The sequence below is a fragment of the Artemia sp. Qi Xiang Cuo genome, chromosome 2 (assembly GCF_049724085.1).
Source record: "Artemia sp. Qi Xiang Cuo chromosome 2, ASM4972408v1, whole genome shotgun sequence".
NCBI classification, from domain to species: Eukaryota; Metazoa; Arthropoda; class Branchiopoda; order Anostraca; family Artemiidae; genus Artemia; species Artemia sp. Qi Xiang Cuo.
This window is the reverse complement of record NC_142795.1, coordinates 82187015-82204991: the sequence shown is the minus strand read 5'-3', so window position 1 is coordinate 82204991 and position 17977 is coordinate 82187015. Positions and strand designations below refer to the sequence as shown.

At 36.9% G+C, this 17977-nt stretch overlaps 1 protein-coding gene across 1 annotated transcript in view; it reads left to right on the top strand.

Moving 5' to 3' along the window:
• Mctp (multiple C2 domain and transmembrane region protein) overlaps window positions 1-17977 on the top strand; it is a 357697-nt gene that overhangs the window by 99000 nt on the left and 240720 nt on the right. Inside the window, exon 5 of the mRNA XM_089108305.1 lies at window positions 7409-7590. Coding sequence (XP_088964431.1) covers window positions 7409-7590 — 182 coding nt within the window. The remainder of the gene's footprint in view (window positions 1-7408; window positions 7591-17977) is intronic.

The following is a 17977-nucleotide window of genomic DNA, read 5'->3' as shown; positions in this document are numbered from 1 at the left end:
TCCAAAACAGTTCAAATAAATTTAATTGTGGCACTGGCTCTAGTTAGGTTTGGAATTTAGCTAAATTTAGTATGAATAGGTCTGGTATTAACTGAACTTTGGTGTTAGCTAAACCAGTTGCTCTTGGCCAAAACCTATTAGCATTATTTTTCAAGTTTTGAAAACAAATTGCAAAGTAAAACATTGTTTTTTTCATTTTGGGAATGGGAGAAATAGATATAGATACAAATTTAATGAATAGGTTTTCCAAAGATCCATCTCTGCAACCCTTTTTAATTTTTTCCCAGTGCGCATTTTGAATTTTGCTGTTCATTATTGCATTCATTAAGAATTATTTTGGTCAAGAATACTTAGGTTTTTCAAAAACAGAAACAAAAATGGGAATACGACCTTAATCTAAGCAAGTGAACAAATTATTTTTTCGTCACCTATTTTCTGCTGGACGTGGAAGTTATTTTTTTTACATTTCAATAGTCTTAAAGAAAGAAAAAACGAGCAAAATGGGGTTTTTAAAGGCCAAATGAAAGCACTGAAGAAACACAACAAACCGAATATTTCAAGGGGACAATCGCCTCTTTTCTTCAGGGCGAAACGAAAAAAGCGTAAAAATATAATCAATGCGAGGACCGAAGAACAAACCAACAAATAAAACGTGGAAAGTCATTGTGAATGTAAAAAAAAAAATGAAAAAAAAAATGAAATGATGAATAAAAATCAATAAAAACAAAAAATTGTAAGAATTAAAACCAAATATATAAGAACAATAAAAGTGAGTCATTCACCAGTATCCGTGATTTGCAAAGAAGTTCAAAATTGAACCTCCATCGAAGGATACTAGCGAATAACTGAGAAATAAAAGAAAAGAGCATTCATTCACTCAAGCCAAAGCGAAACAGCATTGAATGATTTTGAAAGCTGTCTTCTGACTCCTGATTTTATTAGTTGCATTCCTCGCAGACACTCTTTGAGACTTAAGGGGTTTTTGGCGTGTCTGATTAAGTGATTGGGAAAGTGTTACAAGGTTTATATCTGGGACTACTAAATTATCGGCTTTTCTTTTGAGAAAACTGAAATACGGCTCATTTATTTTTAAATCACCTGAATCCCTGTTCAAAGCTAGACCTAAATGTTGGTATTTATAAATTTCAACAGCTTCTCTGTAGTGCTGGACAATGCCTTTGTCATGCGAAATTAGTCTAGCTTGATTAAACAAAATAGCATGGTCTGGATTTTCAAAAATGTGCTCTGCAAAGGCAGAATCAAAATTTTTTCCGCTTTTTAAGTGTATTATTAATTGAGGTAGAGTGCTGAGTTAATCTATCCATAAATCGCTGATCAGTTCTTCGGATATACCCAAGACCACACGAACAAGGAATTCTGTAGACACCGGAGTTTTCACCTATCGGGATAGGCTCTTTACCTTGATAAATTTGGGAATTGATAGTTTTTTTGAGTCTATAGTAAGTGTAAATGTTATTTTTTCTTAGATTTTTTGAAATGTGGTCTGAAACCCCTTTAACGTACGGGAGACCAAGATAAACTGAATCTGATAATCTTTCAATGCGTTTTGCAGTTAAAGAATTTATTAAACTAATTGGAATACCCTTCCCAAATAAAATATCTCTAAGGTGGTCGAATTCTGAATCCAAGAAGCGTGTTGAACAAACTTTCAATGCTCTATCAACTAGAAAAGTGACAACTCCTCTTTTCACAGCAGGAGAAAGATTAGAGGAATAATTTAAGTAACGGTTACTATGTGTGGGTTTTCTATAGACACCAAAGTCGAAACATGTATCATTTCGGTGCACCAGAAAATCTAAGTAAGGAAGACGCCTCTCTACCTCTGATTCCTGAGTGAATTTAAGTTTTGGATCGAAGGAGTTGAGCAAGTGAAGAAAAGAACCCAGAGAATCGGCACCATGCTCCCACAAATAAAAAATATTGTCTTTAAAACGAACCCAAAATTTAGGTTTACAAAAATTTGCAAAATAGCCCTTTCTTCAAGGTCTTCCATGAAGATATCAGCCTGTATTGGTGAAAGGGGGGCACCCACGGAAAGCCCATATTTCTGTCTATAAAAAAATGTCTCTATAATTGAAGTAAAATGAAGTTCTGTTGCAAAGGGCTGTATGTGAAAGAAGTGTTTGATTCGAAAGAGTAGATTTTTCTGATAGAGATGGGTTAGAATTAAGTTTATGCTCCTAAATCAGTTCGGCCTTTTGAGGATCACAATTGGTTTAAATTGAACCTGCATCAAAACTGCTAATTCTTGTATTTGGTTTAACCGAAACTTGCTTTACCTTGGAAACGAAATCAGCGGAATTTTTAATATAGGATTTTTTAGCCTGAATTAGTGGGTGAAATACAACTGATAAGAATTTCCCTATTTGTGGATTACCGGGCTGATGCATTTTAGGAAGACCCTAAAAATGAGTCCACCATCAAAACGAACAGAAATTACAATAAATAACCGAGTCAAACTCAAAATGAGCAGAACCCCTATGCCTTCACAAGGCCAGAACCTAATTTGTACTTTACTGAAAAAAATATAAATGTTTTTACTTTTATAATTTTAATAAATCAAACAATATTAACATTTTGATTACTAAACATCAGTACATGTATATTAAGCTTACAATGCACATTCTTTTGTATTTTATTTTAGTAAAGTGCAAATTATGTCCTGGCCTTGGGAAGGCATAGGGGTTTTGAGCCCAACTTGTGTTAATTTCTACTCTTTTTGAGTTTGACTCGGTTATTTATTGTAATTTCTCTTCGTTTTGGGTTTCATTTATTTATCGATGCTGATTTGTGGTAGTTTCACGCTTGGTAGATTATTTTATTTTCGCTCATTTTTTGTTTAGTGAAATTCTTTACTTTTCTTTGAAAAACTTATTTTGTGGAAAAAGTTTTTTTTAATTAATTTCTGTTCGTTTTATATTGACATAGTCTTTTCAGGGAAATAAAAAATTATACTTTAAATCTTTTCGTTTTTTTTAAAGAATTTATAGTTTGGCCTGCCATTTGTATACTGGAGAAAATTTCTCCGCAATTTTTAACAACATACACCCTTTTAAAACCTGGACACAAATAGTAGTGTTTAATTTAGTTTCATACCTCCTCTAGTTGACCTGAAATGGAAAACTTGATACCATTCGCAAAAAAAAATCTGTTTACTTTCTATGATAGCTTGGATACACTTACGCTATTTTGATTTGGTTAAATTTTAAGAGTAAAAGTAGCCCCAAAAGTTTGAACATAATATCCTCAGTCGTTCTTGGGATACTGCTGAGATGCCTTACTAGGAATTAGCATTAATACAATGTATTTTGATTTAATCTTAAAGCAACATTCAGTTTTTAAACATAATGGGAAAATGGGAGGGTGGGCGTGGAGGGGGATTAGTTGCCCTCCAATTACTTTTCAACTATTTAAAAGGGCATCAGTCCTTTCTATTTTCAATCGATTGAGCCCTTTTCGAAGTTCCCACGACAACTCCTTCGATACGAAGTGCCCTGGTCTAAACAATTACAACAACAAAAAAAAAGAACAATACATTATACCCACATCGATCTTTACTACAAAAATGTCAAGCCTTCCAATCACTTTCGACTATTAAAAAGAGCACTAGGCCTTACGATTTCCAATCGAATCAGCCCTTTTTGAAACGACAACGCTTTCTAAAAACACCTTATATGCCACCAGGGCAAAAATTACAACCCTTACCCTAAGGGCTGTGAGGAAGGTTGTCATCCTCAAAGACCTAATTTCCAGAACTTTCAACTACGTTAAACAAAATGGCTATCTCAAAATTTTGATTGGATGTGTTTGGGGAAATGGTGATCCTGAGAGGGGCGTTAGTCGGTCTCCAATCACTTTCAATATTAAAAAAGGCACTAGGCCTTTCAATTTCCAATCAAATGAGCCCTTTTGAAGTTTTTACGACAACGCTTTCAATAAAAAACTTATATACCCCCAGAGCATAACTTACAATCCTTGCCCTGAGGGCGGGGGGGGGGAGTTGTCATCCTCAAAGACCTAATTTCCGGAACTATCTACTACGTTGAACAAAATGGCTATCTATAAACTTTGATTGGATGTGTTTGGGGAAATGGTGGGCGTGAGAGGGGGGTTAATTACTCTCCACTCACTTTCGACTATTAAAAAGAGCAATTTCAATTTCAAATCCAATGAGCCCTTTTTGAAATTTCTACGACAACTTTCTATATAAACCTTATATACCCCCAGGACATAACTTACAACCCTTGCACTGAGGGCTCTGAGGGGGTTATCATCCTAAAAGACCTAATTTCCTGACCTTCCAACTCCGTTGAACAAAATGGCTATCTATAAACATTGATTGAATGTTCTTGGGGAAATGGTGCGCGTGAGAGGGGGTTAATTACTCTCCACTCACTTTCGACTATTAAAAAGAGCAATTTCAATTTCAAATCCAATGAGCCCTTTTTGAAATTTCTACGACAACTTTCTATATAAACCTTATATGCCCCCAGGACATAACTTACAACCCTTGCACTGAGGGCTCTGAGGGGGTTATCATCCTAAAAGACCTAATTTCACGAAACTTTCAACTACGTTGAACAAAATGGCTATCTATAAACTTTGATTGTTTGTTCTTGGGGAAATAGTGGGCGTGAGAGGGGGGTTAATTACTCTCCACTCACTTTCGACTATTAAAAAGGGCAATTTCAATTTCAAATCAAATGAGCCCTTTTTAAAATTTCTACAACAACTTTCTATATAAACCTTATATGCCCCCAGGGCATAACTTACAGCCCTTGCCCTCAGGGCTCTGAGGGGGTTGTCATCCTGAAAGACCGAATTTCCAGAACTTTCTACTACGTTGTACAAAATGGCTATCTATAAACTTTGATTGAATGTTCTTGGGAAAATGGTGGGCGTGAGAGGGGGTTAATTACTCTCCACTCCTTTTGACTATCTAAATGAGGAATTTGAATTTCCAATAAAATGAGCCCTTTTTGAAATTTCTTCAACAACTTTCTATATAAACCTTACCGGGCTTTGTACAGGAAACTGATCCAGGAACGTGTGAAGGAGATGGCCCCAACGCGACCCTTGAGGACGTCCGGGACATAAGGCGGAATAAGGCGGAAGGCATAACTTACAGCCCTTGCACTGAGAGCTCTGAGGGGTTTATTATCCTAAAAGATCCAATTTCAAGAACTTGCCACTACGTTGAACCAAATAGATATCTCAAAATTTTGATTCGTGTGTTTGGGGAAATGATGGGTGTGTGAGGGGGGTTAGTCACTCAATAAGCACTTTCAACTATTAAAAAAGGCACTAGCCCTTTCAATTTCCGATTGAATGAGCCCTTTTGAAGTTTCTACGACAACGCTTTCAATAAAAACCTTATTAGCCCCCCGGGCATAACTTAAAACCCTTGCCCTGAGGGCTGTGGGGGGAATGGGTTGTCATCCTTAAAGACCTAATTTCCAAAACTTTCATCTACGTTGAATGAAATGGCTATCTAAGATTTTTGATTGGATGTGGTTGGGGAAAAGGTGGGCGTGAGAGGGGGGTTAGTTGCCCTCGAATCACTTTCAGCTATTAAAAAGGGCACCAGCCCTTTGAATTTCCAATCGAATGAGCTCTTTTTCAAGTTTCTACGACAACATATTTTAATAAAAACCTTATATGCCCCCAGGGCAAAACTTATAACCCTTGCCCTGAGGACTGTGGGGGAGTGTCCTCCTCAAATGTACAATTTCCATGTGAACTTTGAACTGCGCTGGAACAAAATGGCTATCTTAAAATTTTTATTGGATGTGTTTGGGGAAATGGTGAGCGTGGGAAGGGTGTTAGCTTGCCTTCCAATCACTTTCGACTATTAAAAAGGGCACTGGCCATTTCAATTTCCAATCGAATGAGCCTCTTTTGAAGTTTCTACGACAACACTTTCTATAGATAAACCTTATATGCCCCTAGGGCATAACTTACAACCCTTGCCCCGAGGGTTGTGGGGGAGTTGTCATCCTCAAAGACATACTTTCTATTTGGAACTCAAAACTACGTTGAATAAAATGGTTATCTCAAAATTTTGATTGGATGTGTTTGTGGAAAAGGTGGGTGTGAGAAGGGATTTAGTTGCCCTCCAATCACTTTTGACTATTAAAAAGGGTACTAGGTCCTCCAATTTCCAATCGGATAAGACCTTTTCGAAGTTTCAACGACAACTCCTTCGATGCGAAGTGCCTGGGTATGGAGGAAAAAAAATAAAAAAAATACATTGTGCCCACATTGTTGTATACTTAGGCAGCGCTATTGCGCTGCTTATGATAAAAAGCTCGTTTATGACTTCTTGGACAAATTTTTGTGTGGGATCGGTAGCTAATTGTTCATATGTATTAGAATCATTTAAAAATTTACCTGACTTTTTTGTCGTAATCATCTGAATCAAATACAGCAATAGTAATGCCTTTATCGGCTTTCGTAATAATCCTGGAATGATCTTTATGTAATGCGCGTAAGACGTCAACAACCCCTCAAGTCTCAAAGAGTGTCTGCGAGGAATGCAATTATTAAAATCAGAAGTCAGTTGACATAGCTCTCAAACTCATTCAATGCTGTTTCGTATTGGTTTGAGCGAGTGAATGTTTTTTCTTTTATTTCTCAGCTCAGTTATTCGCTAGTATCCGTCGATGGAGGTTCAATTTTGAATTTCTTTGCAAATCACGGATATTGGTGAATGACTCACTTTTCTTGTTGTTAGGTATTTCGTTTTATTTACAATTCTTAGGCTTTTATTTATTTTTATACATCTTTTACTTTTTTGAGTTTTTTTCACATCCACATTGACTTTCCGCGTTTTGTTATGTTAGTTTGTTCTTCGACACTTGTATTGGTTATATTTTTTCTTTTCGCGCTGAAGAAGAGAGGTGTTTGTCCCCACGAAATATTCGCTTTGTAGTGTTTTTTCAGTATTTTCATTTGGCCTTTAAAAAACCCATTTTTGCTCGTTTATCTTTCTTTATGTTATGTCAAGCCAATGTGGTTTAAGAAATTATCTTTAATATGTCTGTGCTAGGTTTTTTGCTAGTGGAAGCCGTTGAATTTTATTCTTACCGCTGTAGATACTTGGTTATATCTCGGAAACTGTTGCAGGAAGAGACAGCAGAATTCTGAAAGCGCATTTGGACTCGTCATGTTCTGATTACAGAAGGTATATCCTTGTCTCATAATCGAGTTTTTTTTGTAGATCACAGATGGTAGAGGACAGCCAAAGTCACGGCGTTAGCTAAATATCATTACGATTTGACATTATAAATCTTCTTGCGAAACTACTGGTAGTTTTTCATGGTGAAGCGTTGCTACTTTTCTCTCAAAGCAGATCCTAAAATGTTTCAATTTGACTATATTTTTACAGATAATTTGGAGCTAAGAGAAGAGAACCAGAACTTGTCATTGTGCCCAAGGACAAAGATAGGTCTGTCATTAGACTCATTAGAAGATTTTGGGGATAAACAAATCCACAAATATCAAAATACTCAAGAAGAAAAAGTGGATGATAGAATAGACGCCATAAATGTTACAGAAAGCCTTAAACAGGTAAGAGAAAGATTATTTAAACTATACATTAGAGGTTTTGAGATGATATTTTTTAAGTTTTAGTTACATTTCCCTGGGCTTTGTAACTTCTATTAAAATATGGTTTAAATACTTTTTGAAAAATATTATTTACAAGTAATCATTTTTTAATTCTACAAAAAGTAGAGAATTAATCCAGAAAGTTGGAAAATTGACACGCTGGCATTTTTTAGTCTGAAAAACGATCTAGATAGGTATTGTTTTTAGTATCTATAACGCATACAAAATTACACAAAGTGACAAACTACTTTGCAGAAAATAAAAATTGAACAAGGAACTTGATATTTTAGCGTCTGTAAAGGTTAGAAGGAGGAATTGATATATATACAAAATTGCAAAATTTGGCAAGTGACTCTGAACAGCTAAAGAAAAGGACATGGAACAAGGAACAGCAACAATTCACATTGAATTGCAAGCGACAACGTGACTTCAACTAAAGAATAACACGATAATTTTGCTATTTTGGAGTTTAGATATTTCAAAAAATTACGATTGAATATAGAAGGCGTTAGCAGGAAGGAGGAACTGAATTCACGACACAATGTCTTAATTCGACTGAAATTGCTGATTTGCCAACCTATCACTTGAAACTAAAGAATAAAGCGATGATTATCCCAATTTGAGATATTTCAGAGCGCATAGCCGCGGGAACACTTGATTTTGACTCCGAACAGCTAAAGTAAAAGGCATGGGAAAAAGTACGAGGTAATTATGCACGAAAATGAAGCGAAAGCGAGATCTGCTGTTAGAAGACATTTGACAACCATTATCACAACGAATTGCAAATGCAATATGCTGTCTGAAGAGAAGCAACAGTGAGAATCACAAAGAGTTTCAGAAGAGAACAAATTCCATAAAATGGATGATTCTTTGATGTATTAACAGGAAGGAGGAATTGAATTCACGCCAAACTTTCTTAACACAGTTGTTATTACTTATTTGACATCTCATGACTTGAAACGAAATAGTGACGAATATATATACTCCCTTTAAATGAAGTTCACATTATCTGTAGTTAAAAAGACAAGTGGCAATGAGAATCAATACATAAAAGCCTACCACGTGCCGAGTGCTGGGGCCCGGCCTCGCAATTGGCCACATAGTTTATGTCTCAAAACTGGCATACTGAAATTTCTGACCACAAAAACGATTTAAATAGGACACAACTTAAAGGAAGAATTCGCATTTTTCCCAGGGTGGTTGTATCGAACCCATGGTGACGCCTTGATCAAACAGTTCGTGGTAACGAACTGTAAGTAAGGAGTGACCCAGCTCAATAATAACCGAAATTCTACAAATCAGATTTTATGCTGATTTTAAATATGTAAGTTTCATCAAGTTTAGTCTTACCGATCAAAAGTTACGCGCCTGGGAAAATTTGCCTTATTTTCGAAAAAAGAGAGAGAAACAACCCCTAAAAGTCATAGAATTTTAATGAAAATCACACCATCAGATTCAGCGTACCAGAGAACCCTACTACAGAAGTTTCAAGCTTCTCTCTGCAAAAATATGGAATTTTGTAAATTTTGCCAGAAGAAAGGTCACGGATGCGTGTTTATTTGTTTTTTTTTTCCCCAAGGGTGATCGTATCGAACCAGTGGCCATAGAATGTCGTGGGAGGGCTCATTCGAACCGAAATTAAAAGTTCTAGTGCCCGTTTTAAGTGGCCAAAAATATAGAGGGCAACTAGGCCCGTCCCATGCTCCTTTTTCCCAAAGTCATCCGATCAAAATTTTGAGATCGCCATTTTGTTAAGCTTGGTCGAAAAATACAATAAATATGTCTTTTAGGCTGATTTAATCCCCCATTGTCCCTGGGGGAAGGTCTGCAAATTATGAACTTTGCCCAATGTTTATATATAGTATTGGTTATTGGGATGTATACAGAAGTTTTAAGGGGGATGTTTTTTGATGATGATGGGGGTGGGGTGTGGGTGGGTCGGGTGTTACGTGGGAGGATCTTTCCATGGAGGAAGTTTTCATGGGGCAAGGGCATAATGCTATGAAGGGGGTGCCGGTTTTCCCAGCATTATTAAAAAAAACAATCAGAAATTAGATAATAATAAAAAAAATTTCAACTGAAAGTAAGGAGCAACATTAAAATTTAAAACGAACAGAAATTAATACGTACATAATTGAATTCGCACCTAATTATTATTTTGCTCTTTACGCTAAAGTTTTTTTGTACTTTCATCAGAGCTATTTATCCTAATTAACGGCCTTTGTGATTGAGGGCTCATTCTTAAAATATTGGAACAAAATTTGAACTTAGCGCAAAGAGTGAGGTATTGACCAGGGGGCAAACCCCCTAATATACGGAGTAAAAATATACGAATATAGAAGTGCGTTATGTAATTTAATTCGTACGTTACGTCAGAACAAAATTTTTAGAAAGCCATTTAGCCAAAATAAGGAAAATAAATATGCAAATTTCGTTTTAATTATTAGTGCAAGGTGAGCCAAAATAAAAGCTGCATTAACTCAAAAACGTTCAGAAATTAAATAAAAAAACAAGTTTTTTTTAACTGAAAGTAAGGAGCGACGGTAAAACTTAAAATGAACAGAAATTATTCCGTATATGAAAGGGGCTGCCCCCTTCTCAACCCCTCCTCTTTACGCTAATGTTCGACTCTGTTTCACAACTTTGTTTTTTAAAACAATAAAAAACTTTAGCGTAAAGAGTGAGGGACTGACGAGGGGGCCCTCCCTTTCATATACGGAATAATTTCTGTTCGTTTTAACGTCGCTCCTTACTTTCAGTTAAAAAAAGTTTTTTTTTTATTTAATGTCAAGAAGAGGCTCACATTGTCTGTGGTTAGAAGAGAAGCGACAACGAGGTTCAACATAGACAAGCCTGACACTAGCTTTAAAAAATATGTACTTTCAAGACAATGGAATAGAGGAAGTTTATTTTCTCTAATATCCGAAAGCTTACTACTTATCACGGCAACTTTACTAAATAAATCATACATCCCGAATTTTGACTACCATACCAGGGAGGCAGAAAAAGAAGAAGTTTACAATACCAAAATTACTGAATACGCAAAGAAGATGCATCATTCTTATACCCGGAGGTATAACAATATAATTCCCATGAGGATAAAACCCGGAGAAATATAGAACCGAGGGATCACAAATAGCAGAAAATAAGTTGCATAAGACCTTACAATCATATTTTCTTCTATAAAGAATAATTCTCAAACAACCAACCTGAATTTTAATCTTTGAGTTGGAAATAAGCCGAGAACAAAAAGATTGAAAACGATTCGTAATTATTAATATCAGAGTGAGATAAAGGGTTTAATTAAGAAGGTATCAAAAGCATGTCCGAATCCATTTTATGAATGGTTGATTCACTTCTGTTTGATTTTTAATATCCTTTTTTCTTCCATGAGGAAGAAGAGCTGCCATGAGGCAGCTTTTTTTATTGGTTTGTCTTTATTGCTACTCGCACTTTAATCTTTACTTTATAACTTTTTTAATTTATATTCTTTAGCTTATTCTTTCTTCGTTCTTTATATTCATTACTGTACTTTATTGTTATTGTTCTGTTCAACTTTAGTTTTTATTCTTGAATACTGCCAAAAGTTAATTTTTTGTTGTATATGTACGTTTTTTTACATATGTTTGTGTACTGTTTTTGTACATATGGTTATGTACATATGTATTTTTAAGCCCCAAGACGGCTTAAAGGTGTTTTTTTCCAGAACAGCCGCTTTGTTTTCGTTATTCATTGGGTGAAATCTATTCTCGTTGCTGTTTTCATTTTATATGTTCTTAATATTATTATATTTATTTTTTTTTTTTTTTGGGGGGGGGTCTTCAATTTCCCTTGCACTAAGCACTGCATTTTCGTTATTCACGTGTTAGAAATTAGCCAATTAGATCTTGTGTCTTTTCTTCTCTCTGTTAAAACAAAGAGAAAACGAAATCTCAAGAAGAAGAAAATAAACAGGACTACGGCCAGTAAAAGATCAGGACCAACTAAAGCGACTTGGATATTTCACCCATATTAAACAAGGCGTCTTCAACGCTAAAAACAAAGAAAAATCAAAACTAAACTAAAACAAAATCTAAAACCAAGAAATGAAAAAACAAACAATATACAATTGTTGCTACTGTGACTGAGCACCACAGAGGCTAAATGGAGTTGCTTTAATGAAACCACTGAACCGACAGTGGTTTCAGTGGTTTCATTGAAGCAACTCTATTTAGCCTCTGTGGAGCTCAATCCCAGTAGCAACAATTGTATATTGTTGTTTCTACTTCTTGGTTTTAGATTTTATTTGGTTTTAGGCTAGTTTGGATTTTTCTTTGTTTATAGCGCTGAAGACGCCTTGCTTTATATAGGCGAAACATCCGCGTCATTTTAGTTGGTCTTCTTCTTTTACTGGCCGTCGTCCCGTTTGTTTTCTTCTTCTTGAGATTTCGTTTTCTCTTTGTTTTTATCATGGCTGACTTGGCTTTAGATCTTTCTTCTCTCTGGTTTTCTTTCTTTGTTTGTTAATACACCAGAGTAAGAATACTTCCATTCCCTTCTTTACGCAGTTATGACAACGAAATTGATTAAACTGTTTGAATGTTTGTAATCCGCTGCCAAAAAAGAACCGGCTGATATTTCATTCTTGCTGTACTGAATTTCTGCTGAATGCTTTCTAAATACCTATATTAGCATAAGTAGTGAAGCAATCCATAATAAAAAAAAATGTAAAAAAAGCACCATATCAAAAGAATTGCTAGCGAAATCACAGCCAAAATAAACAGCAAAAAGAAGAATGTAAACGCAGCAAAAAAGAACTGATTACACAAAGGAAAAATGTCTAAGCGAAACCATGAACTGAGACCAAAAATAAGAAAGAAAATCAATACACGCTGAATTTCGCAGCATAACATAGTCCCTTAATATCAAATAATTTACCGTGTTTTATTTTTGCACCCTCCCAAGAGGCTCCCATTTCACTTAAATATTTCCTTATGAAACCCATCCACCCAATTCAGGGATGACCTGCTTTTTGCTTGCCCCTAGATGGTTAGCCGCCAAAGACGATCTTTGGCAATCGGTCATTCTTCATACGTAGAACGTGTCCTAGCCATCTCAACCTTTTTCTTATTATTAGATATAAAAAACAGGTTTTTTCAACATGAAAGTAAGGACCAACATTAAAACCAACAGAAATTATTAACTATATGAGGGGAGTTTTTCTCTCCTGAATACCTCGCTCTTTATGCTAAAGTTTGATTTTTTATTTCTCACAATTCTTTATGAACGACCCCTTAAACACAAGGGCCGTTTAATTAGAATAATAAGCTTTTTCAAAAGTTCTAAAAATGACTTCCCTATTAGCTTCCTTATTACACAAATTTCTGATTTGTGCTGTTCTGAAGCATACCTATGGGGAAAAGTATCATAGGCAGCGCAAAAGCCTAGGTGATAATATAACCTTTTTAGTTGCCGTAAGTGATTGGAAGGCAACAAACACCCCTCTCACACCCACCATTTCTCCAAACACATCCAATAAAAATTATGAGATAGCCATTTTGTTCAACGTAGTTGAAAGGTCTGGAAATTATGTCTTTAAGGATGACACTCCACCCACAGCCCTCAGGGCATGGGTTGTAAGCTATGCCCTGGGGGCATATAAGGTTTTTATAGAAAGTGTTGTCGTAGAAACTTCAAAAAGGGTTCATTCGATTGGAGATTGAAAGGGCTAGTGCTCTTTTTAATAGTCGAAAGTGATTGGAGCGCAACTAACCCCCATCTCACGCCAACCATTTCTCCAAACACATCCAATCAAATTTTGAGATAGCCATTTTGTTCAACGTAGCTGAAAGTTCTGGAAATTAGGTCTTTGAGGATGACAGCCCTCCACAGCGCTCAGGGCAAGGATTGCAAGTTTTACCCTGGGGGAATATAAGGTTTTTTATAGAAAGGGTTGTCGTAGAAACTTCAAAAAGGACTCATTCAATTGGAAATTGAAAGGGCTGAAATTAGGTTTTGAGGATGACAACCCCCCCCCCCACAGCCCTCAGGGCAAGGTTTTTAAGTTATCTCCTGGGGGCATATAAGGTTTTTATAGAAAGCGTTGTCGTAGAAACTTCAAAAAGGACTCATTCAAACGGAAATTGAAAGGCCTAGGACTCTTTTAATAGTCGAAAGTGATTGGAGGGCAACTAACTCCCCACTCACGCCCACAATTTCCCCAAATACATCCAATAAAAATTTTGAGATAGCTATTTTGTTCAAAGTAGTTGAAAGTTCTGGAAATCAGATCTTTGAGGATTAACCCCCCCCTCCCCACAGCCCTCATGGTGAGGGTTGTAAGTTATGCCCCGGGGGTATATAAAGCTTTTTATAGAAAGCCTTGTCGTAGAAACTTCAAAAGGGCTCTTTCGACTGGAAATTGTAAGGGCTAGTGCCCTTTTTAATTAAATCTGGAAATTAGATATTTGAGGATGACAAACCCCCCACATCCCTCAGGGCAAGGGTTGTAAGTTATACACTGGGTGCATATAAGGTTTTCATAAAAAGTGTTGTCGTAGAAACTTAAAAAAAGGCTCATTCGATTGAAAATTGAATGGGCTAGTTCCCTTTTTAACAGTCGAAAGTGAATGGAGGCCAACTAACCCCCCTTTGAAGCCCACCATTTCCCCAAACACATCCAATCAAAATTTTGAGATAGCCAGTTTGTTCAAAGTAGTTTAAAGTTCTGGAAATTAGGTATTTGAGGATGACACCCCCCCCCCCCTCTCCCTGACAGTCCTCAGGACAAGGGTTGTAAGTTTAAGTCTGGGGGCATATAAGGTTTTTTTTATAGAAAGTGTTGTCGTAGAAACTTCAAAAAGGGCTCATTCGATTGGAAATTGAAAGGGCTAGTGCCCTTTTTAATAGTAGAAGTGATTTGAAGGCAACCAACTCCCTCTCACGCCAACCATTTTCACATACATATCCAATCAAAATTTTGAGATAGCCATTTTGTTTAAAGTAGCTGAGAGGTCCACAAATTATATATTTGAGGATGACACTCCCCTACAGCCCTCAGGGCAAGGGTTGTAGGTTATGTCCTGTGGGTATATAAGAAAGTGTATTTTTATAGAAAGTGTTGTCGTAGAAAATTCAAAAAGGGCTCATTCGATTGGAAATTGAAAGGGCTAGTGCCCTTTTTTATAGTCAAAATTGATTGGACGGCAACTAACCCCCCTCTCACTCCCACAATATACCCAAACACATCAAATCAAAATTTTGTGATAAACATTCTGTTCAACGTAGTTGAAAGTTCCGGAAATTATGTCTTTAAGGATGACAAACCCCCCAGAGCCCTCAGAGCAAGGGTGGTAAGTTATACCCTGGGGGCATATAAGGTTTTTATAGAAAGTGTTGTCGTAGTAACTTAAAAAAAAGGGGTCACTCGTATTGCAATTGAAAGGGCTGAAATTTTGTCTTTATGGATGACACTCCACCCACAGCCATCAGAGCAAGGGTTGTAAGTTATGCCCTGGGGGCATATAAGGTTTTTATAGAGAGCGTTGTCGTAGAAACTTCAAAAAGGGCTCATTTAAATAGAGATTGAAAGGGCTAGTGTCATTTTTAATAGTAGAAAGAGATTGGAGGGCAATTAACCCCCCTCTCACGCCAACCATTTCTCCAAACACATCCAATCAAAATTTTGAGATAGCCATTTTGTTCAACCTAGTAAAAAGTTCTGGAAATTAGGTCTTTGAGAATGACAACCCCCCACAGCGCTCAGGGCAAGGGTTGTAATTTATACCCTGGGGGCATGTAAGGTTTTTATAGAAAGCGTTGTCGTAGAAACTTAAAAAAGGACTCATTCCATTGGAAATTGAAAGGGCTGAAATTAGGTTTTTGAGGATGACCCCCCCCCCCCCACAGCCCTCAGGGCAAGGATTTTAAGTTATATCCTGGGGGCATATAAGGTTTTTATAGAAAGCGTTGTCGTAGAAACTTCAAAAAGGACTCATTCAAACGGAAATTGAAAGGCCAAGGACTCTTTTAATAGTCGAAAGTGATTGGAGGGCAACTAACTCCCCACTCACGCCCACAATTTCCCCAAATACATCCAATAAAAATTTTGAGATAGCTATTTTGTTCAAAGTAGTTGAAAGTTCTGGAAATTAGATCTTTGAGGATGAACCCCCCCTCCCCACAGCCCTCATGGTGAGGGTTGTAAGTTATGCCCCGGGGGTATATAAAGCTTTTATAGAAAGCGTTGTCGTAGAAACTTCAAAAGGGCTCTTTCGACTGGAAATTGTAAGGGCTAGTGCCCTTTTTAATTAAATCTGGAAATTAGATATTTGAGGATGACAAACCCCCCACATCCCTCAGGGCAAGGGTTGTAAGTTATACACTGGGTGCATATAAGGTTTTCATAAAAAGTGTTGTCGTAGAAACTTAAAAAAAGGCTCATTCGATTGAAAATTGAATGGGCTAGTTCCCTTTTTAATTGTCGAAAGTGAATGGAGGCCAACTAACCCCCCTTTGAAGCCCACCATTTCCCCAAACACATCCAATCAAAATTTTGAGATAGCCAGTTTGTTCAAAGTAGTTTAAAGTTCTGGAAATTAGGTTTTTGAGGATGACAACCCCCCCCCTCTCCCTGACAGTCCTCAGGACAAGGGTTGTAAGTTTAAGTCTGGGGGCATATAAGGTTTTTTTTATAGAAAGTGTTGTCGTAGAAACTTCAAAAAGTGCTCATTCGATTGGAAATTGAAAGGGCTAGTGCCCTTTTTAATAGTAGAAGTGATTTGAAGGCAACCAACTCCCTCTCACGCCAACCATTTTCACATACATATCCAATCAAAATTTTGAGATAGCCATTTTGTTTAAAGTAGCTGAGAGGTCCACAAATTATATATTTGAGGATGACACTCCCCTACAGCCCTCAGGGCAAGGGTTGTAGGTTATGTCCTGTGGGTATATAAGAAAGTGTATTTTTATAGAAAGTGTTGTCGTAGAAAATTCAAAAAGGGCTCATTCGATTGGAAATTGAAAGGGCTAGTGACCTTTTTAATAGTCAAAATTGATTGGACGGCAACTAACCCCCCTCTCACGCCCACAATATACCCAAACACATCAAATCAAAATTTTGTGATAAACATTCTGTTCAACGTAGTTGAAAGTTCCGGAAATTATATCTTTAAGGATGACATACCCCCCAGAGCCCTCAGAGCAAGGGTTGTAAGTTATACCCTGGGGGCATACAAGGTTCTTATAGAAAGTGTTGTCGTAGTAACTTAAAAAAAGGGCTCACTCGTATTGCAATTGAAAGGGCTGAAATTATGTCTTTAAGGATGACAAACCCCCCACAGCCCTCAGGGCAAGAGTTTTAAGTTATACCCTGGGGGCATATAAGGTTTGTATAGAAAGAGTTGTCGCAGAAACTTCAAAAATGGCTCATTAAATTGGAAATTAAAATGGCTAGTGTCCTTTTAATAGTTGAAAGTGATTTGAGGGCAACTAACCCCCCTCTCACGCCCACCATTTCCCCAAAAACATCCAATCAAAATTTTGAGATAGCCATTTTGTTCAAGTATGTAGTTCAAAGTAGTGGCTCTTTCGACTGGAAATTGAAAGGGCTAGTGCCCTTTTTAATTAGATCTAGAAATTATATCTTTGAGGATGACAAACCCCCCACACCCTCAGGGTAAGGGTTGTAAGTTATGTCCTGGGGGCATATAAGGTTTTTATAAAAACTGTTGCCGTAAAAAGTTCAAAAAAGCTTCATTCGATTGAAAATTGAAAGGGCTGAAATTAGGTTTTTGAGGATGAACTCCCCCCACACAGCCCTCAGGGCAAGGATTTTAAGTTATATCATGGGGGCATATAAAGTTTTTATAGAAAGCGTTGTCGTAGAAACTTCAAAAAGGACTCATTCAAACGGAAATTGAAAGGCCTAGTACTCTTTTAATAGTCGAAAGTGATTGGAGGGCAGCTAACCCCCCTCTCACGCCCACAATTTCCCCAAATACATCCAATCAAAATTTTGAGGTAGCTATTTTGTTCAAATTAGTTGAAAGTTCTGGAAATCAGATATTTGAGGATGAATCGCCCCCCCCCACAGCCGTCAGGGTGAGGGTTGTAAGTTATGCCCCGGGGCATATAAGATTTTATAGAAAGCTTTGTCGTAGAAACTTCAAAACGGCTCTTTCGACTGGAAATTGAAAGGGCTAGTGCCCTTCTTAATAAAGATCCAGAAATTAGATCTTTTAAGATGACAAACCCCCAACACCATCAGGGCAAGGGTTGTAAGTTATGTCCTGGGGGCATATAAGATTTTCATAAAAAGCGTTGCCGTAGAAACTTCAAAAAAGGCTCATTCCATTGAGAATTGAAA